This window comes from Podarcis liolepis (assembly GCF_965112155.1).
Source record: "Podarcis liolepis genome assembly, chromosome: 4".
In the NCBI taxonomy this organism is placed as follows: Eukaryota; Metazoa; Chordata; class Lepidosauria; order Squamata; family Lacertidae; genus Podarcis; species Podarcis liolepis.
The window spans coordinates 72,366,992-72,390,530 of NC_139558.1; the positions used below are offsets into that span (position 1 = coordinate 72,366,992).

Sequence of the window (23,539 nt, forward strand, 5' to 3'; positions counted from 1 at the left end):
GGATCCACATAGTATTACCACACACAGTCACTTCTAGGGGTAGAAACTACCCTTCTGCGTTCAGCTACACTCCTCCTATTGTGGGGAGAACAGGATGTGGTGAGAACTTAGCTGCCGTGTGAGTTGGGGAATGGCATGTTCCACAGGTCATAACATGTAATGGAATACTAGCTCCTTAGCAGTCATTTACAAGATTCCAAAGCATTAGTATTAGTATAACCCCCAAGTACTAGAGGCACCAAAGGAAAGGCATATTTTTTTTGGATCTTTACTGTACATGCTACATGTCAGGAGAAAGGGAGATAGTTGGAAGATTCAGCTCTGGCCGCTTACCTGAAGGACTTGTGCGTGCCCCTTTTCAGCGCACACATGCAAAGGCGTCCTACCCCAGCAATCTGTTGTATTCACTTGCGCCCCAAGGCTAACCAAGTCCTGTACAATGAGGTGCTGGTTTGCAGCCACAGCCACCTGCAGGGCACTCTATAAGAATGAAAAACAAGATGTTCACCAAAATCCTACCAGAAAATAGCAATCACCGAAGTAGAATGAAATATTCCCAAAAAGCTACAACCATTTCAGAGTGCAGCTTGCCCAATGTACTTCTAAGGCCACCGTTATAAATTAGCCGCCATGTTAACCTTTGACGTTAATATTAACAGGCGTTCAAAGGTGTTTTGCATTAAGTCTTGGAGTCGTGCAGTGGGAGCCAGTTACGCTGAGAGCCTCACCTGGCCATTGTGTTCTTTAATATCCAGCATGTGTAGGGCTACCATCTTTCTTGCCAACACGTAGGAAACTGCTCGGCGCCCCTGGGCAACTGCAATGTGGAGAAACCTGTGGGGAATAAATACTGTGTTTGTTTCCTTTTTAATACTGAAAAAGCACATGTGTTTAAGGTGTTATGAAAATCCCTTCCCTTAAAAATATCCTAAACCCCAAACAACTTATGGAACTTGTAGACTGCAAGGGATACCACAAATCATTACACTGTTGAATGCACACCTCAATTTAATCCCATTTTGAAGGGCAGCCATAGAAGTCTGTGTGACATATTATTTTTAATGCACAATACAATAATTGACAATTAACGAGAGAGGTGTCTTATTGCAAGCATATTATCTCCATTTTAGTACTGGTTAACAACATGAACAAAACTCACGTGTCACCATCAGCGTCTTTGGCAAGAATTTGATCTTGTGAGATGTTAGCCAGTTTGCTTTCTTCCTGTTCCACTTGCCACTGGAAGAAGGATTTGCCCAGCTGCGCTGTGTTCCTGGCGATATCCTGATGTTGCACAGACATATTTGAAGTAGCCAATGGTACGCCATGTTCTTCAAGAGCACCACAGAAATTTCTGGGTTGCTGACTGAAATTCTGAGGGTGGCTGCTGACATCAGTTTGCTGAGGAAGTGGTTGAGGGAGGGGGGCAGAGATGTCCAACCCTTCTGAATCACTTAAGAGAGAAGCAAAGCTTTGAGTAGGGCAGTACTGCAATTCTTGGCTTTCAAAAACATGCTGATAATCAGAGGACTGGCTGCTAGTGGAGTGCGGCCTGCAATCCATAAGGGGATTGTAATGCTGAGACAAGTTCTGGGTCTGTGTGGAAGAAAACTGATAATTCTGGGGTAGCTCCATCATCTGTGAGGGGCTGCTTGCTTGAAATGCTTGGTACCTTTGAGGAGGTGACAAAGCTTGTGCTCCAACCATCTCTTGATACTGTTCCCCTGGAGAGTTAGGATTAGTCATGGTGTGAAGCCAGCTCACTTGCACTGTGTTCAAAGAAACTGGGCAGGATTCATTCTTAATATTCATAATGTTCTGCAGCATATCACAACTGCTGTCTTGTTTGGGATCATTCATATGGGTGTCCTCCATGTTGCTATCCATTGATGTTGGTGTCTGTGGAGGTGTCTGTAAAATAAGAGCATGCAAATTTTGAATGATCCTGCGCAGGTGAGAAATGTGTTTCAGTGTGAGCAATGAATAGAAAAATACATACCAGGAGGTGAGGTTGGAAAGGAGCTGTTCTTTTATAACAGGATACATCTGAAAATGAGTCCTGAGCTTTTCTTTTTCGACCATTAGTTAATATGTTCTTCAACTCTAATGAAAAAAAGAAGAAAAAATGCTAAGTTTCAGTTTGTACCCTGCTTTTCAAGTATGCTTTTCTAAATACTAACACATCTAAAGTACTTAAAGGATATAAGTAAAACACTGTACCTGTGTATGGGTCATAATTTGGTAATCCTCCTTGTACCTGTTTTTTAAAATTAAAAAATGGAATTATTTATAATATAGTGAAAACTTTCTCTCCAAGTCTTAAGGCAGCTCTAATGACAAGAGGAACCATGCTAACTTTTTCTAATGTTATATTAATTAAGTTCTAAAATCACATTAAAATGTTCTGAAAAATCAGTACACTCTAGATATTTTCAGGAATGTTTTGAGAAGAAGCCCATCAGATGCAGACTGCAATCCTTCACAACTCTACCTGGAAGTAAGACCCATGGAACTCAATGAGCTGAGTAGATATGCATAGGACTGCACTGTCCTAAAACTCCATTATTAGTTACAGCTTTTACAATGTATTCTGATTCATCCAAACAAAGCCAAGCAAACTCACTAGGAGTTTCAACCTGCTATGTTATCTACTACTCCAGTATGGTACAGGATAATTTTAACAAAACAAAATGTGGTGGGAAAATAGCTTTTACAGTTAATCTTCCAAGCATTTCAACATATTACTCATAAATGTGAAGAGTAGCTGACTGAAAAATTTGCATGTGTGCAGGTAATTTCTGAAAATATTGTTATTCAAACTGATCTCTGATTCTTACTTTGTTTGGAAAGCATTACCTCTGTGAACGAGCCAGTAATATCACAAAAGTATATGCATTTTCAGAATCTTAAATATTTCCAGATGATGTTGTTTTCTCATTATAGCTTAATCATACAGTTACATATTTGCAAGACAATTCAAGGAATGTATGAATAAGTTTGTAGAACTTGCTAATTTAAAAATCTGTAGCACCTGCAGATACATGCTTAAACTGGTACACAGAACTGCTGTATCAAGAGGACCCTAAATAATGAAATTTTTATATAGCTGTTTTCTAAAGCTTTTTTCCTATATATCAATAATGAATTTACTGTGCAACTGCTGGCCCTTATGTAGCTAAAACAGCACAAGCCATAACAACAACAACAAGAAGCAGCATTTATATGCTGACTTTCTGCCAAGGCTGATTTACAATTTTAAAGGACTAAAACAAATGATATAAAATTTAAAGTTTAACTATGTAGAAGGGGGAGGGGTAAAGTTCTCAGGGAAAACAAAACACAGAATCGCTGATTATGAAAATAAGAATTGCCATTTTAGATCAGACCAAAGCTCTACCAAGCAGAACGTTTGCTCACCAACAGACTATACATCTGCAGAAAGTGTTAGTTTTATGATTCCAGCATCTGCCATACTTCTTTGAATTTATGAACATTCCATTTTTAGCTATCAAATCTTATATTCACCGACAAATTGAGGCGCAACAAATTTCTTTTTTTCAAAGGTAGGCAAGCTAGCTGCCATTAATTATCCTAACAGGAATGAAATCCATATGCTAATTATGCCCGGTATACAGTTGTACGCTACTGACATTTTAAAAGATGAGAGACTGTGCCATTTATGATTCTGAATAAAATTATTTTAAAAGAAAAGTAATGTTCCGCACCTTTAATTCATCTGCACCATGGTCTGAGGACATCTGCTTGCTGTTTCTGAGGTGCAGCAACAGCTCTTTCACTGAGTTTTTCACACGAACACCTTGAAAAGGTCCTCTTTGTTGCTTTCCTCCCCCCATACGTTGCTCAACTGTTGAGAAACAAACAATGAGAAATAAAATAAAAACACTGATAACAATTAAACCGAATATTGAGTTGGATTTGGATAGAGAGAGTGGATTTGTACATAATTTTAGCCAAGAAGCATAGCTAATCCTAAATTAATTACACAAAACCTTAAAAGTATGTACAAAACATATTTTGTCAACTTTGTTGTCACAAACACAAAAGAAACTTCTCCCCCCCCCCAATTTGAAAGGAAGGTTAGAAGCGGGGAGACACCAGTCCCATATAAAGGATATGTTAGCATTAACATGGCTTTACATGAATGAATTTTCAGAATTACTTGTGCCTGTCACCTCCATAATGAATCCACTTGTCCAAGAAAATGTGCAACCAAAGAGATGAACTGCAAATATTACAGTCATTCTCTTATGTCATCATTCCTTTTAACATAGTCTACTCTGAAGGTGAAAAAACAGAAGTGAAAAGCGGAAACAACCATGTACTGTAATGCTATCCAAGAGAGAAGTTGTGACTTCATTTTAAAAAGTACAAACCCTTCCAACTTTATATATAGAAGCACTGCGGTTTGCACTACATTTAAATAATCTGAAAAACCATTGCTGGAGAACTGGAATTTCTGTCTAGAAAAAAAAACACCACCCCAATTTATGGGCAAATGATTTCCTCTTTACAGGTATGCCTAGTCAAAGCAATTAATTGTCCTTCATTAAATTGCCTTATATTATATCCTTCAAGACAGAACTGGTGTCTACTTGAGAAAATATTGTGAAAGCAACCAAAAACAAAACAAAATATTTCAATTAATAAACTACAGTACTTCAGATTATTACTTGTAGAAAATACAAACCAATGTAAAATAAAAAATATAGTACAACAATAGTTTTCTTATGGAAAAAGATCAAACTGGCCAGAGAAATAAAATCATCACACTATTTTAATATTATGAAGATACACACAACCGATATTGTTATGCTACCTTTTAAGATAATTCCTGAATGAAAGAAAATTTGTGGAATTAACTTCAGCACTAAAAACACCATGAAATTATATAAAAAGACAACTGAGGTTCTTAACTGTGTACCATTTCAACTGCAACAGGTGCATAAGAAACAAAAGCCATTTCAGCTATAAGAAGCACTATTTGGAAATAAAAAAATATTACATTGTTTAAATAAATTGTGCCTCTCTGCCTATTTATAATTGGTATAGATAGCTTTGTCCTTATTCACTCCACAAAACATGTTGTGTTTATTTGCAAAGCACACTAATGTGCTTAACAAATTATTTGATTTCTCCCTCAGTAATACGGCAAATATTATTAAGATTTAAACAACTATAATAAAAAGTCAATACAAGCCAGAATTTTGCAAATTTGCACTTCCTGAACACAAACACACACAAGAAATAATTGACAGAAGATTCTAACTCACTGGAAAGGGTCAGTAGGATAAACTCCCCTCAGACCCACATTAATTGGCATGACTGTAGTATCCTGCTTAGACGCTGCTTAATTTAACCTAAAAGCTTAAGGACATTTCATACCTGAAAATGAATTCCAAACTAACTGATATAAGACACCTTAACTACAATTTTTCAGTTTCTTCACGAAATGGATACAAACTGCTGGCACTTCAGCAGCCTGCCGTGTTGTGCACTTGGGGAAAGAGGGAAAGAGTGCTTCTTGAGGCGGCTTTTACAGCTGCATCGTTCAGATATTGCAAACAGGTTGACGGCAACAAGTTTCTTTCATTTATTGGGATATTCCATGCAAAGGGTGAATCTAGACCAATGGGGGGGGGGAGTTGCATTTTGATGTCCATTCACTCAAGAATGAGCGGGACTGATCTCACAATAAGCACCGAGAGCAACTTCCACAACCTTCATAAAACCCTTTCACCAACAGAGCAGCACTGGGGGATGTGCAGGTGCAAAGTGTATTGCAACTTGAGATAGGAAACTCAAGGTGACTTTAAACATATGTTTACCATACTGTACTAAAAATCCAAAGACCTTTTTCATTATGGAGCCGAGAACACATTCAATGCACTTGGTGGAGCTGAGGCTGGTTTACAGTAACGTTCACTTCCCACGTTATACTTGGGCATACTGAAATACTTGTGTGTATTTCACCTTTTCAGCCACTGATGTGTGTGTGTCTGTGTGCACACTCGCGTGCAAAGCGCTCCCCTTGCCTACCAATAACAAACAACTCTGCACTAACTTGCAAATCGGAATGAGGCACTTTGCGCTATGCGGCTGCATATGTTCATAGCTGTCAAGCTTCCCTTTTTTTTATTGGAAATTCCCTTATTCCAGTGCCGTTTCTCGCTGCTATCCCGGATAGTTAGATATCCCGTAGACTGTCCCCGGGACAGGTGAGGCTGCTGATCCCTTATTTTCAAATCTGAAAGTTGACAGCTATGGCATATGTTGCAGCAACATACAAACAGGAACCCATGCAGTTCGGAAGGGCGAATTAGTGCCTAACCAAAGAAGCCATCCTTTTCAACAACGCTGAGAGTAAAGCTACACGGTGGCAGGGAAAAGAATTCAGAAGAAAGCCCCCTGAAGGAGACTATGATCCTGGGTTTCCAGACAGGCGTGCACTGCAGGATCCGAGCTCATACAATCATAGAACTGTATAGTTGGAATGACCCTGGAAGCCGAGGGTCATCTAGTCCAACCCCCTGCAATGCTGGAAACTCAACTGTTCCAAGTTTTCCAAAGCGGCCACGCAACGCAATTGGCATCAACATCTATACAGTTTTGAGGGTGGAATTGTATTTTTTGCAACCGTCTTTGTTTTATTGGGACCTGGTGCGATATGCATGCATATGCATATGCATACGCATACACACAAACTCTCTCTCGTCCGTCATTTAATCCGGATTCACCCTTTCCAAGAAATATTTGTCAAGATTTAAAAGAGCATGCTGTTGCCAGAGTCCCGTGGGTGGTACCTGAACGACCCTTCTGGGATTTTAAGTGCCGCCAGGACCCCCCCCCCCCGTCGTCTTTCACTGACAGCAGCAGCCCCCTTACCCTCTCCTTGCCCAAAACCTATCCTAACAACCGAAGTGCCGCGGAGCGTGAGCGCGCTCTCACCGCCCAGAGCGGCTTGCCAAGGCGCAAAGGAGACTTTATATACCACATTTTAAAAAAGACAGGAAAAGCGGCGGAACACTAAACGCGACGGGCCGGCGACACCACCCTCTGAACGGCCCCCTCGCCTCAGACCGCTTCGTAGAATAAGCGGCGTAGAAATCCCTCCGCCCCGAGGTTTTGTTTTTGAGGCTGCGCGCGCGACGGCTGTATGAAATCTGTATACCTTCCCCGGCTGAGCGGGCGCCGCGCCGGGAATAGCGCCTCGCGCCGAAGTCACCGCCGCCGCCTCCGCTACTATGGCCCGAGTCGGACCCCGGGGACCCCGGCGAGGAGTGCGTGGGCGAGCAGCTCCCCTCGCTGGAGTGGGGAGAAGCTCCGTAAAAAAAGGCCAGGTTAAAAGGGCTGCTGATGGAACCGTCAACGCCGCCGCCGCCGTCCGGCAGCTCGTCGCGGCTGCTGTCCACAATCATGACGGCTGGTGTCGCGCGGATGGCGAGGAAGAGGCAGGCGGCTGCTTGGGCTCAGCCGGTGCGCTGACGGGGACGGGAAAGGGCTCGGCAGGCGGAGGCGGTTGCGACGGCTCTTATAGCGCCTCCCCGCCCCGGCGACGAGGCGGGGGGAGGAGGCGGGGCGGGGCGCGGCTGCGTCTCTGCAAGCGGCACTTCCAGTAAGTAGGTCGCCGGCCTCTGTCAATAACCCTCCCGGCTCTCTCGTGACTCGCCGCCTGACTGCATGGCAGGAGGGGTGGGCTCAGGAGTTGCCTCCAAGCAACCCGAAGGAGCCTCGCCCGTCGTGGCGCGCCATTGGGCACCTGGCGGCGGCTGCTGCAGCGGGAGCATGGAAAGGGAACGGTTTGGAGAATTTACCCGGCGCTCAGAGAGAGGCGGCCCGCCGCCGCTTCGTGTTCATCGGCGCCGTGTCCCGCTGAGGAGAAGGGCCACGGGGGAAGACCTCGGCAGCTAGGGTGGTCTCTCTTTACATATGCCTTGTGCGTGACCAGGCGGCTAGGCGACGCAGCTCTGTCCGATGAAGTTGGTGGTGATAACCGTGCCCCTGTTGCTCCAGTTAACATTTTCCTAAACCAAGAGATATGACCGAGATGTATGGAAATTAAGCGTGGCTGCTTCTCCCTCTAGATCAGTGGTGGCCAAACATGGCCCTCCAGATGTTTTGGACTACAACTCCCATCATCCCTAGCTAACAGGACCATTGGTCAGGGATGATGGGAATTGTAGTCCCAAAACAGCTGGAGGGCCAAGTTTGGCCACCACTGCTCTAGATCAGTTCTAACATTTGGGAGCGTGCCTATGAAGCTGAACAGTGGCAAATTATGGACAAAGAATGTACCTCTCGTAGTCAAACTATGGAATTTATTTCCACAATGAGATTTTGCATTGGTATGGTCGGAGCTGAGAATTAATCTGTCTTCATAGAAGGCGTGACTACTTCCACTTGTCTGCAATTCCTACCTGCATTTATTGTTAATAATAATAATAAATTAGCACTATTAACCCAAGCAATCCCATTCAGATGATGAAACTCCACCGCAGCTCTCACTGTCAACCCTTAGTTTGGTTATCTGTTATCACCCTGTGTCCAAATATATTATGGCATAAACCAGGCTTCTCCAACTTGGTGGCCTCCCAATATTGTTGGCCTACAACTCCCATCAATCCCAACCATCAAGGCCATGGGTGATGGGAAGGTCATGGGTGATGGGAATTGAAGTCCAGGAACGTCTTGAGGGCCACAGGTTCCCCATCCCTGACATGCCATAATTAAAAGGGTACAGGATTGCCCCTTTAGCGAAGGTAACAAAAAAAGCCTCCACCATTACAAGCTTCCAAACACTATACCTTATAAATAAATATTCAATTTATTAAGCTAATAAACTGAAACATGATGTACATGATCTACCTAATGATGGTTATGAATGTTCCTAATTGATAAAATATAAATTGCCAAAGGGACACCAAATTGTAAAATGCTGAAAACTAATACATTATCCCTTTAATATAGGCATGTATTTTCCTAATTTTTGTTAAAAACAAACAAACTGCATATATATATTATTCAAGGTTGTTGAAGAAGGCACATTTTCATTGGTTTGCTAAAGTTCTGGGCAGCATTCTAAAGGTTAGCAAGGTCTTCCTGCTTCACAGTTGCGAATTACTCATTTTAGCAACTAAAATAAAACTGTGTTCATTCAGTTTAAATTTTGAAGCAAGAATTTTGCCACTGCATGAACATTTGTGGAGGGGACAACCTAGTGGATACTGTGTGCGACACCTTTTCCATATGGGGAATATAGAGTGCCTGGGACCATCAAATATTCCTTGCATTGTCCTGGTCCTCTCTCTCCTTATGAAGTATCTGAGCCTTACTATATTATTAGATGAATCCTTCTGTGAGTTGGCCCATGTGTGTTTGTTGTTTCCATCAGTGGCTGGCAGATGCATTAAACACTGGGAGGGATCCCTCTTCTAGCACTTTTAATCATCATTATGCTGGCTCACCACATTTTTTAAAAGAAGCGTTTTATTTTCCATTACAATGATAATAAACCGACAGTTTTAAGAAACACTGGAGTACTAGTATTCTTACCACATTACCCAATTTCCTCTCTGATTTCGCACTTCCGCTGCAAGACGTTAAAACATTGCCAAATCTACAGCTCTATGTCTCCCCATGCACCAAAAGCAGGATTGATGCTGGAGTACTTTATGTACTTTATGAAAAGCACCCAAGAATCTCTGAATTTATCCTTCACTCTAGGTCCTCTGCTAAAACTGTGGTGTTCCATAAGTTTCTCTAGTAACCAATCCTTATACGTACTGATATTTCTACCCAAGCAGCAACCAATACAAACACAATAAGATTCTTATGTGCTTGTTCCCCTTTGGAGTTTCTGAAAGCAACAGGAGAGCTTGTGTTGTATCCTGAACTTGTGGGATTTCACAACATTATTGCTGATCATAGGCTGTTGTTGCAGCATAGGTGGTCTTCTGGAAACCAGAGAAAGAGCAAGATGGAATCGTCTTACTCCACTGTTTTGGATTTTTAAACATGGATGTGTTTCTGAAGAAGTGATTCTACTTTGTGCATTCTGATGTGCTGCTGTCATAGAAAGGCCTTTAGTAGCCTTTCCAGGAACAAGAATTGTTTAACATTCCTTCATAAGGTCTACACAAGCCAAGATTTCTTTTACTTGTGCACTGCTCTCTCAGACTCCTACAGCTGAGAAATTATTTGAAGGGAATGAAGAGGCAAGACAGTCCCTCCTCCAGGAGAGCCTAAAGTGATCACCTAATTAACATATCCCACAGTCACATGCAGAAACCCCTCTAAAATGTAAAACTCTTCATCTGGACAGAAAAAAATGTAAATGGAGTCTAAAAAAATTGAGTAGGAGGGAATATCCTGAAATGAATGCTCCATTTCTTGCTACAGTTACCGACAGAAATTCTGTGTGGCATGGACATCTTCAGCAGAACTATAAGTAGTACTCAAATACCACTGAAGTGCTACCAAATGAAGACCAGTGTATCACAGAAACAGGCTCTTCCACCCTGAAGTCCTAAACACCCCAACTCAAACCCACTAGTATGCTCAACATTTACTTCACAATTCAAATCTATTGAGGCCAAACTTCTGTTATTGGGGTTTTTTTGTGGGGAGGATGAGCCAAAGTCATTGAGCTCTTTGGGGGGACCATCAGCCAAAGTTGTTGAGTTTTTTTTGAGGGGGGGAGATAGGGGTCTTGCGATCAACCAGTAGATCACAAGATACTCTGGATAAAAAGCAGCACTGTAGTAGTAGTATCAATATCAGTAGTAGTAGTATCAGTTGAAATTACACATAGTATCTGTTCACATAGCTTACTGTGTCAAATAGAATGCTCTTTTTCTGTTTTCCTTTCATTCCATAAATTCATAAACTTGAAACACAAAATGGAGGAGTTTTTAAAAGTGAAAGTGTTTTCCAAGTGTGAGGAAACTAAACAGTCATGCTCTAAAGGTTTTAATCTGCATCATGATTTGTCAGTTAATTGCACAACTTTTTGAGCTTTGAAACTGATGGCACTAAACAGAGAATCCCACACACACACCAAAACTTTAGGTATTGTATTGTCATTGACATTCCAGATCTATGGGCCTCTATATAGAATTTTTTTCAAGCTAAATGACAACTTTCTGAAGGAAATCCTCCAGCTGTCCCAGTTTGACAAGGAACACCAGCTTAATTAAATAGTACTGGTGATTCGGTCATGCAGACACACAGACAGCATAGTCCAGCCAAAGATAGGAATATTAAAGTTCTGTGATTTCCAAGGTAGAGTTAAAAGAACTTTTAAATCTCATTAACTTTGAGGTATACATAAATGTGGATCGTGGAATGCAGTGTCTTGGTAATTTGATTGTTCTGTCAGTGCAAGCTTGCCAGACAGAACAGTCTCCCCTCTTGTCCCATTGCATGATGTTCTGACACTACACAGTGGATGGGGGGGGGGTCTGACTTCCCCACCACTCCCAGAAATAGCACACAGCACTTGCCTGGAGGAAAGCCAGAGAGGTTTAAAGCTCTCTTCTTGCAAGGTCCACTTTGGGTTTTCAGCTTCCTCCTACCTCTGACCAGCTGGCTTATAGAAGGTGGGCTGGCTGTACAGGTTTCCAAAGCACTTCTGAATTTTTTAAATCAGGTTCTTAACATGATGTGAGATGAGTGGGAGGGATTACAGGGCTGGGCAATTCAGAGTAAGTGACTCAACCTTAGATTGAAAAGGTGGAGACCCATCTCCAAGTGGTTTGCCAAAATAATATGGCCCTATAGTGTTTCATCAGATCTCTAATAGGATTGTTTTATCTGATTATTTTACCAGAAATCTCAGCTACCATCTAAATTTTAAAGCTCTCCGGGATTTTTTCCTGTCTTTCTCCTAATGCCACCGCTAGCACCAAATAAGTTGTTATGTACTAGATTCTCAAATACTGGCTTTATTTCATTGTGGATGGCACATAAGCAAATATATTCCTGCTGTGTGTGAATGCTTGTGTGGTTAATTACAAAAATTTAGTTATGGATATAATCATAAACTGGAATTTTGCTGTTTTTCCCATCCCTATGTAACATGTAGTTATTCCCACTGAGTCATTCAGAGGAATGGAACTGTAGTAGTTGAAGCATGAGCTGGAAGTCCCCAGTTGAAATCACAGCATGTACTCATTCATTGGTGCCTAGCCAAAGACCAGTTTCCCAGCCTTAACACTTCATTTTGCCATCAAGGTAAACGGGTGGCGCTGTGGTCTAAACCACTGAGCTTCTTGGGCTTGCCGATCAGAAGGTCGGCAGTTCGAATCTGGGGTGAGCTCCCGCTGCTCTGTCCCAGCTCCTGCCAACCTAGCAGTTTGAAAGCACACCAGCACAAGTAGATAAATAGGTACCGCTGTGGCAGGAAGTTAAACGAGGCTTCTGTCATGGTGTTATATTGTGCCAGAAGCGGTTTAGTCATGCTGGCCACATGACCTGGAAAGCTGTCTGGACAAACGCCGGCTCCCTTGGCCTGAAAGCGAGATAAGCGCTGCAACCCCATAGTCACCTTTGACTGGACTTAACCATCCAGGAGTCCTTTACCTTACCTTTACCTTTACCTTTACCTCTGCCATCTGTACTATGGACATGAGTTAATAATCCTGGCCACTATAGCAAGGTTGCTGTGAGGAATACTCAGATAATATATATGAAACACATGTAGCTTCTAGAAAAAGTTCTGTATAAATACCAGACATTGTTATCTAAAGGAACTGAGTGATATTATTTCATTGAGTGTCCTGCAAATATCCAAACAGCATTGCATGTGCTGGTTATGAGGTGGTGGTGGGGGTCTCTTTGGCGAGGGTTGTTGCTGTTGTTTTTTAATCAAAGCCTTCTTCAGGTAGCCAAATAGCATGTCATCATGTGAGAGGAGCCACAGGGACAAGCACAGTAGTATAGCTATTCCACTCACCCCCAGATTCTGATTTTAAAACCCTGATGTGGTTCTCATGTGCAGGGAGCCTCTGTGAGTACAGGAGCCTGCCCCCCCCCCCACATCAGTAGGTCCCCCGCCATGAATTGGGTGGCTTAAATGGTGATGAAGAGGGAGCACTACCCACACACCCCTCTTAAGGCATTAACATAATGCCTAGTGAGACCTTAGCTGATAATCAGTCCAGCTCTGTATGCTGGTTTGCCAAAGAGGAATTAATTAAAGCCACACATTAAGCCAAAGTGCTGTAGTGGATAGAGCAGTGGGGCTTTGCCCAGGGAGAACTGCTGGCTTTAAATCCATCCTTAGCAAGGAAGTTCCCAGATGACAACAGACCAGTCCCTGTCTCTCAGGCCCAACCTGCCAAATAGGGCAGAGGTATGATGTTTATGTCACACAAAACTTCTTCAAGAAAGGAAAACAATATAAACAGATTTTTGTTCACATCAGTCCTTGGAGCTTTTTGCACATTTCACTAGCTATAAATGTGGCTGGCAAAAAACATACAGCAGTCCCTAATCATTCTTGTTTAAAAAGGAATAACTATGACCAACTGAGACCTAAAAAACAAAGGCTGTCATATTGTGCAAAGTTATGTGCCTGTGGGTCCTATGAAAGTGTGGTAACTATGCTGCTCATATGACAAATGCAGCCCATTAGCATGAATGGGGAGAGTATTGTTGCTTTCATGCCCTGCTTTATCAGGAACCCATAAACATCTGGTTAGCCACTCTGAAAACAGGATGCTGGAGTAGATGAGGATTTGGTGTGAACCAGCAGGGCTCTTCTTAATGGAAGAGTAATTTAAGGTTTTATCCAGTGGTGGCTTTGGAAGCAGAAAGTACTTGCACTTGTGCAAGGTGGAGGATCCAATTTTTACCAATCCTAGCCCCTGCTACAGCCTTCTGCGCATACTGTTTTGGAGGGTCTCCCAACCATCAGGGGGTTGCAATGGATGAAAGCCGGGTGCCCAGCCCTGTATGCATACAAAGCACAAAACCACCTTATACAAGCAGATACAGTGGTGCCCCACAAGACAAATGCCTCGCAAGACGGAAAACTCGCTAGACGAAAGAGTTTTCTGTTTTGGAGGTGCTTCGCAAAACGAATCTCCTATGGGCTTGCTTCGCAAGATGAAAATGTCTTGCGAGTTCCTGCGGGTTTTTTTTTCCTCCCCCCTTTTTCTAAGCCGCTAAGCTGCTTATCAGCTGATCCGATCAGCAGATAAGCCGCTAAAAGCCGCTAATAGCGCTAAGCCGCTAATCCTTCAATGGGCTTGCTTAACAAGAGGGGAAAAAACGCTAGACGAAGAGAATCACAGAACGGATTCTTTTTGTCTTGTGAGGCACCACTGTATCCACAAAAACTGGTAAAGAAAAGAAATCATCTGCACAAGAGAAAGTGAAACTTAAAACCACTATAGCTGTGCCTCTCAAGTTAACCATTCATTTCTTGTATTACAAAATAACTTTTAAAAGTGCCAATTAAACATTTTTTGACCATCAACATTTTATAGATTCTCTAAGGCCAGGAGAAAATTCCCAGAGCGGAAAAACCTGGCATTAATAGATCACCGTACATAACGCAGCAAGGAATCAAAGGTGACAGTTGTTTGTGGAAATGATTAATGATTAATCAAGGCCATAACTTAAAAGGACATTTGCCTGCAAATTTTAAGTCTTACTGAAATGGGAGCATCACAAAAATGACCATGCTTGCAATACACATTTGTCCAATAAAAAATGGTACCTTTTCAATTTCATTAGCAGAACAGCATAGGAGGTTCCCATGCTCACCACTGTACACTTTAGTGCTCGACCAGGTGTGTGGGAGAGCACAGAAGAGAAAGAGACCTTGAGACAGTTGTGCAGGTGATGCTGTTCATGCTAAACCATTGTTTGGTATGTAAATGGGGAAGGGACCAGTAACTGTGAAACAGCAATGCTGTGTGGACCCTAGGGTTTAGGTTCTTAGAAAAGTGTCCACGCAGAAGCAGCTGAGCAGCCTGATCTGATTTGTTTTTATTTAATAAAACAATTGTGTGTGGTTACATCCAGGCAGGATGTAACTAGAACGTGTCATCACAGCCAAATCTGCAGTTTTCAGGAATGGGTGTAACTGGCACATAAGTCTAATTTGGGCAAAGATGCATTGGATAACAGCCATTAGCTGAACAGCCAAGGATAATGTTCAGTCCAGAAAACTACAAACTTGTGTTTCTATAGGGACTGTTTATAGCTCAGGTGTCAACAGGATTTTCTCTCTGTGCCTGCTGCAGAAGGAATGTCGAGAGCAGAAATGCCCCTTCATAGACCTTGAACTCGTCAGCAGAAATAGACTCTTCACCCTGCTCAACAAGATAGGATGCTCAGCTTGCGTGCTGAGCATGCTGCTTTGTGGAAGTGAGACAGAGGCAACTTACACCTGCCAGGAACAACACCTCAATGCCTTCCATATGTCCTGCATCAAGACACTCTCAAAGATGTGATCGTCCAAGCCCACATTCCCAGCATGTCTCCAGCGATTATTACGCTGACTTGGTCATGTACATAGAATGGATGGTGATGAAGAAGAAGATGCTGATATGGCAGGATCCCCAAGAATGTGGGTGGAGAGGCAAAGTTCAACTATTTCTCTCTTTGTCGGGTTCCCAGCAAAATCACCCCTTTGAAGTTATTATTTTCATTTCAAGGGAAGCTCCCATTGGTGCCAATGGAGGCTTCATTTGAAATGCAGATAGCCTTGAAGAGGGGGGTTTTCCTCAAGAACCTGGCAGAGAGAAAAATAGAGGAACAACTGCCTCTCCTCACCACTCACTATGGAGATAGTTCAGATTGTTGCTCATACGACTCCCAAAAATATATGTACATTAACAAAGATCCATATAGTTAAAGCTATGGTTTTCCCAGTAGTGATGTATGGAAGTGAGAGCTGGACCATAAAGAAGGCTGATTGCCGAAGAATTGATGCTTTTGAATTATGGTGCTGGAGGAGACTCTTGAGAGTCCCATGGACTGCAAGAAGATCAAACCTCTCCATTCTTTAGGAAATCAGCCCTGAGTGCTCGCTGGAAGGACAGATTGTGAAGCTGAGGCTCCAATACTTTGGCCACCTCATGAGAAGAGAAGACTCCCTGGAAAAGACCCTGATGTTGAGAAAGATGGAGGGCACAAGGAGAAGGGGACGACAGATGACGAGATGGTTGGACAGTGTTCTCGAAGCTACCAGCATGAGTTTGATCAAACTGCAGGAGGCAGTGGAAGACAGGAGTGCCTGGCGTGCTCTGGTCCATGGGGTCACGAAGAGTCGGACACAACTAAACGACTAAACGACTAAACAACAACAACAAACTGCATCTAGAGGACTAACATCACATCTAGCTGCAACATAAGTAGCTGCATAGGATTGCAACTTTGGTGTCAAAGAGGCACAGCAGAAGGATAAAAGTTAACTTTACTCAGCCTGCCCCTTTGCACAGCATGTGCTGCATTTCCTCTCCTCAATGAAGGTTGTCATAGAATCAAAGAACTGTTGATTTGGAAGAGACCCCAAGGGCCATCTAGTCCAACCCTCTGAAATGCAATAATTTCAACTGAAGCATCCATGACAGGTGGTCATCCAACCTCTACTTTAAAAATTCCAATGAAGAAGAATCCATCGCCTTCTAAAGAAGTCTCAGCTCCATTTACACTGGGGAAACCGGAACAAGCAGGAAGGATCTGAACACACAATGTTCTTGCAACTAGCTTCCTGTATGGTGAAAAGCTGTTGAAAAGCTCTTAGTGTCAGAAAGTTCTTCCAGATGTTTAGTCAGAATGCCCCTTGGTTTCTTTGGCTTGGTTGGAAGCCATTGGTTCGGGTCCTAGCCTTTGAAGCAGGAGAAAACAGACTTGCTCCATCTTCCATGTGACAGCCCTTTAGATATTTGAAGATGACTATCACTGAACTAACAGAAAAACAGCTAAATAAATTAACTGATAAGACTCTTTTATTGACACCATACAGGAAGCTAGTTGCAAGAACATTCACAAAGTAGACAGTTTATAATTAGCAAACATTGCATTATCTACACAAATATTTGCTGTACCAAAGTGATTGCCACTGATGTCAATCCGCTCTCCCTTGCTCCACGAACAGGAATAAAGTAACACTGTAGATGTCCAGGTTAATTTACACAAAACCAGCTGCCCTATCCTTATCACTAGAGAATGGCCTCAGTGCCAACTAATAATAAAAGTGATGTTGTTGATTTTGTTGTTTCCGTTCTTTGCCTTTCCTCCTTTGAGAACTTAAGGCAGCTAACATGAAAAATTCACACACTCAAATGAAACCGCAGCACAAAGCACCATACAGTATAAGGTAAAATATAAGAGCCAACTTTAAATTATGCATGTTGACTCTCCCTTTATGATCAAAAGGCTTGCTGGAACAAATGAATCTTAAGGTGTTGCATGAGTGAAAATAATGTGGAGGAATGTGTCCGTGATCTCAACAGGGAGGGATTTCCAAAGTCAGGGTGCCACCATTATGAAGGCCTTGCCTTGTATAGCAGCTCCCATGCTGTGTTGACCGGGTGTCAACTACACTTCTTAAAATCCAAGTTGATTGGTACTGGGGAAGGCACTCCTTCAGGTAATTGGGTCCTCCTGAGCCATTTGCAGCCTTGTATATCAGTACCAGTATCTTGAATTGGGCCTGGTAGCTCGCTGGCAGCCAGTGCATTGCGTTCAGGACTGGTGTTCTGGGCGTTCCATTTAGATGACCTATTCAGAAATTGGGCAGCAGCATTCTGTACTGCTGCCGCTTCCAGACAGTATTCAAAGAAAGTTCCCCATAGAGTGAATTGCAATAATCCAATCAGGAAGTTATCAGAGCATACACTACTGAGAGCCAGTGTGGTGTAGTGGTTAAGAGCAGTAGTCTCGTAATCTGGGGAACCGGGTTCGCGTCTCCGCTCCTCCACATGCAGCTGCTGGGTGACCTTGGGCTAGTCACACTTCTTTGAAGTCTCTCAGCCCCACTCACCTCACAGAGTGTTTGTTGTGGGGGAGGAAGAGAAAGGAGAATGTTAGCCGCTTTGAGACTCCTGAAGGGGAGTGAAAGGCAGGATATCAAATCCAAACTCTTCTTCTTCTTCTTCTTCTTCTACTGCAACCAAGTTATCCCAGTCCAAGACTGGTTTTAGCAGATGAACCACCAGCAGCTGGATATAGACTTCTTGCCACTGAGGCCACATGCACTTCCTGTGGCAATTTGAAATCTAGGAGTACTCCTAGACTATGCACCTGTTCTCCAAGGGAAACTGCCTCCCTGTTATTAATATGCCATATATCTAATTCTAAGACCTGGGAATCACTAACCCACAAAGCTGCTACCTTTATTAGGATTCAGCTTCTGTTTAATTACCTTGATCCTGCCAATCACTGCCTCCAGACAGCAGCTGAGCACTTGCACAGGCTCTCCTGAATCGGACAGTGTGGAGCAAGAGAGTTGAGCATAATACACATACTGGTGATGCCACACTTCGAATTACCAGATGACACCTCCCAGTGGTTTCATGTAGATATCAAATAACATGGGAGACAGGATAGAACCTTCTATAACTGTTATAGGGCCTAGTGCTCTTTTCATCTCTCTTCCAAAAAAGTGAGGATAGTTTTTTTATTGGAATTAGCATCCATTGGCTAGTGAGATTGCCAGTATGAAGTACAAAAAGTCATTTGTTGCACATCAAATACTAATTTTTGTTCTGTCACAAGTTCTCATGGAGCTACAAAACGCAATGCAAGAAGAGAATAGATGGGACCCAGGGGCAACATGGGCAACAATATGGGGGCAATTTGCCCTATCAGGGAGAACAGGCTATTTAAGCCCACTCCACACCACACTCTCCCCTCTTCTCATTGAGGTTAATATTGGCCAATGGAACCACAATGTACATGTCAGGTTCATATACCCAAACAGCACACATTGAAGAGGAAGGAGTTTCTTCCATCCTTGCTGCATAATCTCATGTGTGGCTGGCAGTTGGCTTAGGTGAGGGGATAGTTGAAATCATCCCATCAGTCCACCTAACCACCCAGACCTCATCAGTTTTGGTTAATTTGGTTTAATTGTCCTGATTGGGAGATTCTTTCGTTGTTGTATTTTAATAAATATAACCTGTTACTCATCTTTATTGTCTCAAGTCTTCTCGGGTGTGTTGGCGATAAAACTATTAGACTTTAAAGTGTCCTGAGATGCTTTTTGGGATTTTTGTCGTCATCAATACTACTACTCTGTGGAAGTTTGAAATATGAATATGATGGTGATCCTTTTTCTGTACAGCTTGATTTTACAAGGATGGCGCCATATATAAAACTGCAGTTTTGTAGGTAGCATTTCTAGAGGACAGTTTAAGGATGTTTTCTAAGGGAAGAGCACAGCAACAGTTGCAAGCAAGAGGCCCCAAGGAGACCTAGCATATCTCCTCAGTTCATCCCTACTGTAGGAGCAAGTAAGTAACCCCACATCAAATCCATTGCTATAGAAGAGGAAGAGGAAGAGGAAGAGGAAGAGGAAGAGGAGGAGGAAGAAGAAGAAGAAGAAGAAGAAGAAGAAGAAGAAGAAGAAGAAGAAGAAGAAGAAGAAGATCAGCTTTTAAAATGAATTCCAATTCAGTTTGAGGGAAGCCACCAGTTGCCCTAGCAAACACTGTAATACATGTTAATGGTCACATCTGCCTCAAGCCACCTGTCTAGGGCAGCCAAAACTGTTGCAACAACCGGAACAGATTCATGCCAACAGCAGGCTTCCATCTAGGAAGGAGAATCAAATCAGTAAATGATAAGCAACAAATCAACACCCACATGATTCATAGCATGTCTGGGAAAAGAATGGAGAGGCTTTGAGGGCATTCACCTATGTGCAATGTGCTTCCAATGATAAACTAACATTACCGGGTCTACATGGCATCTACCCAAGTGTTCTAATGTGAAATGACTGATATGGAACTTATCCCTACAGTTGTCCTCCATGCCTAAGAATTAGAAAGGGGCTAATGTAAAACCAATTTTTTTAAAAAGGAACCCAGGAAATTATAAGCCACAAACCTAAATGGTTTTTAAACAGTTTAGAGATTCATGGAGTATAAGTCTGTCTATGGCTACTAGCCATGATGGCTGTGAATTACCTCCAGTACTGAGGGAGTTTGTCTCCAAATACCGGTGCAAGAGGGGTGAGTGCTGCTGGACTTAAATACGGCTTGTGGGCTTCCCATAGACATGTGGCTGGCTACTGTGGGAACAGATGGCTTTAGCCTAATCCATCAGGCTCTTCTTATGGTATTCAGAGGCATATGGCATTAGGCCATCATAAAGCTGGCCGTGATTTTGCACAAGTGTCACGGGGGGGGGGCAGTGATTGTGAAGGGACTGTTCTGTCATGATAGCAGTGTTTCATTGCAACCATGTCTTGGCTCTGGGGCTTTTTTCAGTGCCACTTTCTATCCTGCATGATGTGAAATAGCACCAACACAGAAGACCTTTGGGCAGGGACATGATGAATTTCCCTCACCATTAAATAACCATGGTGAGTCTCTAATGTCTAGGCTTGATGACATAGCTTCAACTTTGAGTTCTGGTATCTAACCTGCATGGAAGAAGACATCCTCTGGGGCATAAAGGGACTGTGGAATATGGGCAAAAAAATGACCTACTGTGCTGTTCTAGACAAAATGGCAGGTCCATCTTTGTGCCATCTACCAGCCTTCTGAGTTGACCTCAAGGTGTGTCACACAAATATATTGAATTGGTGTAAGATTGGAAGTTTGTACAGAATAGAGTTAATGGAGCAGAAGATACTGCTGGCTACTCCCTTAAAAGTTCTGGGAAAGTTGTCAGGCACATTTTTTGTTCAGGAAATTACAGGCGATGTCTGTTTCTATGGGAGCTGACTGTTGACTGATAAATGGCCCAGGAAGGCTAAGAGAAAATTGAAGAAGATGACTTATCCTTGTTCCCTTTAATCAGGGCAAGGAGGAAAGCTGGCCAATTTTCTGCAGATTCCAAGTGTGACACAGACTAAGAGAAAAAGCAGATTTTTTTTTCTGGCTCTTTAAGCCAGCAGCATTTTGGGATACTGGCTACCTTCCACCAGAGATCTGATATGAGGCAGTGGATTTGGCTGTTCGTTGGAATATTTAATCTACTCAATATGTATATTTGAAAATAAACTCAAATATTATACAACACTGTAAGCCTCCAGTGATCTCCTCCCCCTAAAAAACAATCCTGGGTGAGTACTGCACCCCAGAAATTTGTTGTTGAGAGTGAGCATAACAATATGCACTAAGGACTAAGTCTCCCAGGATTCAGTGGGACTTGCTTCTGAATAAACATAGGATTGCACTGGCAGACATTTACAGAAAGCCCCCTTGGCCCTCCAAACTAAAATGGCTACTCATCAGGAAGAGCAGGCCAATTCTGTCTCCATGTCTATTCTGGCAGCACTGTTACAGGACCTAATATCACTCACAACATCAGGGGTTCGTGCAACTGTAGAAATGGACTGTAGTCCACAAAAACGTATGCCATACAACATTAGTCATCAGTCTTCTAGGTGCCACAAGTGTCTCTGTTGTAAACAACTGCATTTATTGATAAAACTGCATTTATAATGGAGATTTTGTAATGTATTGAAATATTGTATATTTGCTTGGAAAACTTTTTATGATACCCCAGGCTTATCGTTTAAGAAATTAAAATAATTTCCCAGTTAAAAAGCTAGTTTCTCCATGGCAACATCAACACTTCCCTAAACAATACAATGACTGGATCTTTGTTTCTCTTTTTCGTTTTGGGAAATCAGGAAGTTTCATTGTCAATTACAGCATTTTGATGCAAACAGTACAATGCCATAGCAGAACAGCTGATTTATTTCATCTTTACAGAGCTTTGTACGGCACATCATACTGCGTATGACATTTCATCTCAATCAGAGCATTATTGGTATCCATCTGTCTCAAGAGACAATGGAGTGTGCCTCCCGGGGTGAGGTCAAACAGCTGTGTTAGCAACACCAAAGTGACCTCCCGGGGGTGCAAGCCTGGGTGGTGTCTATGGAGGTCCTGGGCTGCCCAGACAACAAGTCTCTACAACTCCCTGATGTGGTCCAAAGGAAAGCAGAGCAATATGTTTGGCACCAGCTTGGCTGCAGGAATTGCCAGAAGGAGGCAAACAAGTCACCATCTAACCGTCCAGATTTGTGTAGGATTTACTCCTTAGCCTTTTCTTCTCCTGAAGATAGCCCACAAGGCAGCAGAGGTTTAGGATCAGAGTTTTCCTTCTCTTAGATGGGCTACTTTCCCAAGTTAGAGAACCCTATCTGCCCTCACTTTACCTCTATAGCACATGCAGAAACCGCCTTCTTGACCAATGGACCCACAATTGGTCTCGTCTGCTCAATCTGCTGGAGCCTGTCTTTGCATGCAGAGGAAGACCCTAACTTACCAAGTGTTTGAGACACATCGTTGAGCTATGGGGACAATCAGAGCATTAGTTTCTGAGAAATTTACCCCCCCCCCAAAAAAAAGAAAAACCTCCTCCAAAATTATCTTAATAAACACCACCACACCTTTTCCCACTGTGTCTTTTCTGCCAAAAATGAAGTTGCTTTTCCTTCTCCTGCATACCAAATTGAGTTAAAATCTTTTAACTCCATCTTGAGCTATCATGTCCACATGACACACATTTTTAGAACTATCAAAATGCCAGGCCATTTTATCCTCTTCAAAATAACATTTTATTCAACAAGAAATCAATACTTTTCTTTTTATTATTTCATGTGCATGGAATTACTCAAGAGCCTAATGTGCATGAACTAACATATGTCCATTAGAAGCAAAAAAAAAACAAAACAAAACAAAACAAAACAGGAAAAGACATTGATTTAATCTCCTGGGCAGTAATAGACAAGACTACTCAGGCATGCCATGTCAAATGCCAGCTCTTCTCAAAATCCATGCCAGGTTTTCCTATGGGTTTATTTTAGTCTGTGTGCAATACACTGTAACATCATTACCTCACGGCTCATTCATCTCCTGCACTGATATGAAACCTCGCATTTACATGCAATAATAAAAAACAAAACTTCCTCCTCTTTCTTCTCCTCTCAGTGCAAGGAAGGTGACAGTGGGAGGAAAATCTCCCTAAGTACACCATGTAATTCAATTGTAATAATATCCCCATGCAGATTACACAGTGAAGTTTAAACTAGTGGCTGTTTAAACTACACTCCAAGGAGGCTAATCAGGAGTTCTTCACAGACAAGATCAAGAGTGTTGAACAAGTTCTTCTGAAAAACATTCATGCCTTAGGATTGCCAGGTCATCTGCAGCTCAGACCGAGACCCAAAGGACACATCTACCACCTCATTCTGCTTATGTGCAAAAGTTCTTTGCACCCTGATGAGCTAGTATTTGTGGTTTTTGCAAGTTTACTGCAACCAAGCCATTCCATCCACAGACTGGGCCAGTCCTAGACCAGTGTTTCCCAACCTTTTTTGAGCAAA

At 42.5% G+C, this 23,539-nt stretch overlaps 1 protein-coding gene across 2 annotated transcripts in view; it reads right to left on the reverse strand.

Annotated features, from left to right (window-relative positions):
- The window catches only part of NFKBIZ (NFKB inhibitor zeta), a 34,915-nt gene that overhangs the window by 5,647 nt on the left and 5,729 nt on the right, over positions 1-23,539 (reverse strand). Inside the window, exons 1-7 of one of the 2 annotated variants that reach the window (XM_083498637.1) lie at positions 7,190-7,531; positions 3,726-3,865; positions 2,221-2,257; positions 2,000-2,103; positions 1,160-1,911; positions 729-834; positions 334-480 (exon numbers count right to left, since the gene is read on the reverse strand). In XM_083498637.1, coding sequence (XP_083354763.1) covers positions 334-480; positions 729-834; positions 1,160-1,911; positions 2,000-2,103; positions 2,221-2,257; positions 3,726-3,865; positions 7,190-7,436 — 1,533 coding nt within the window. In that variant the 5' untranslated portion in view covers positions 7,437-7,531. Of the gene's footprint in view, positions 1-333; positions 481-728; positions 835-1,159; positions 1,912-1,999; positions 2,104-2,220; positions 2,258-3,725; positions 3,866-7,189; positions 7,532-23,539 lie in introns of those variants that run through there. The other variant, XM_083498638.1, reaches the window with a different exon arrangement.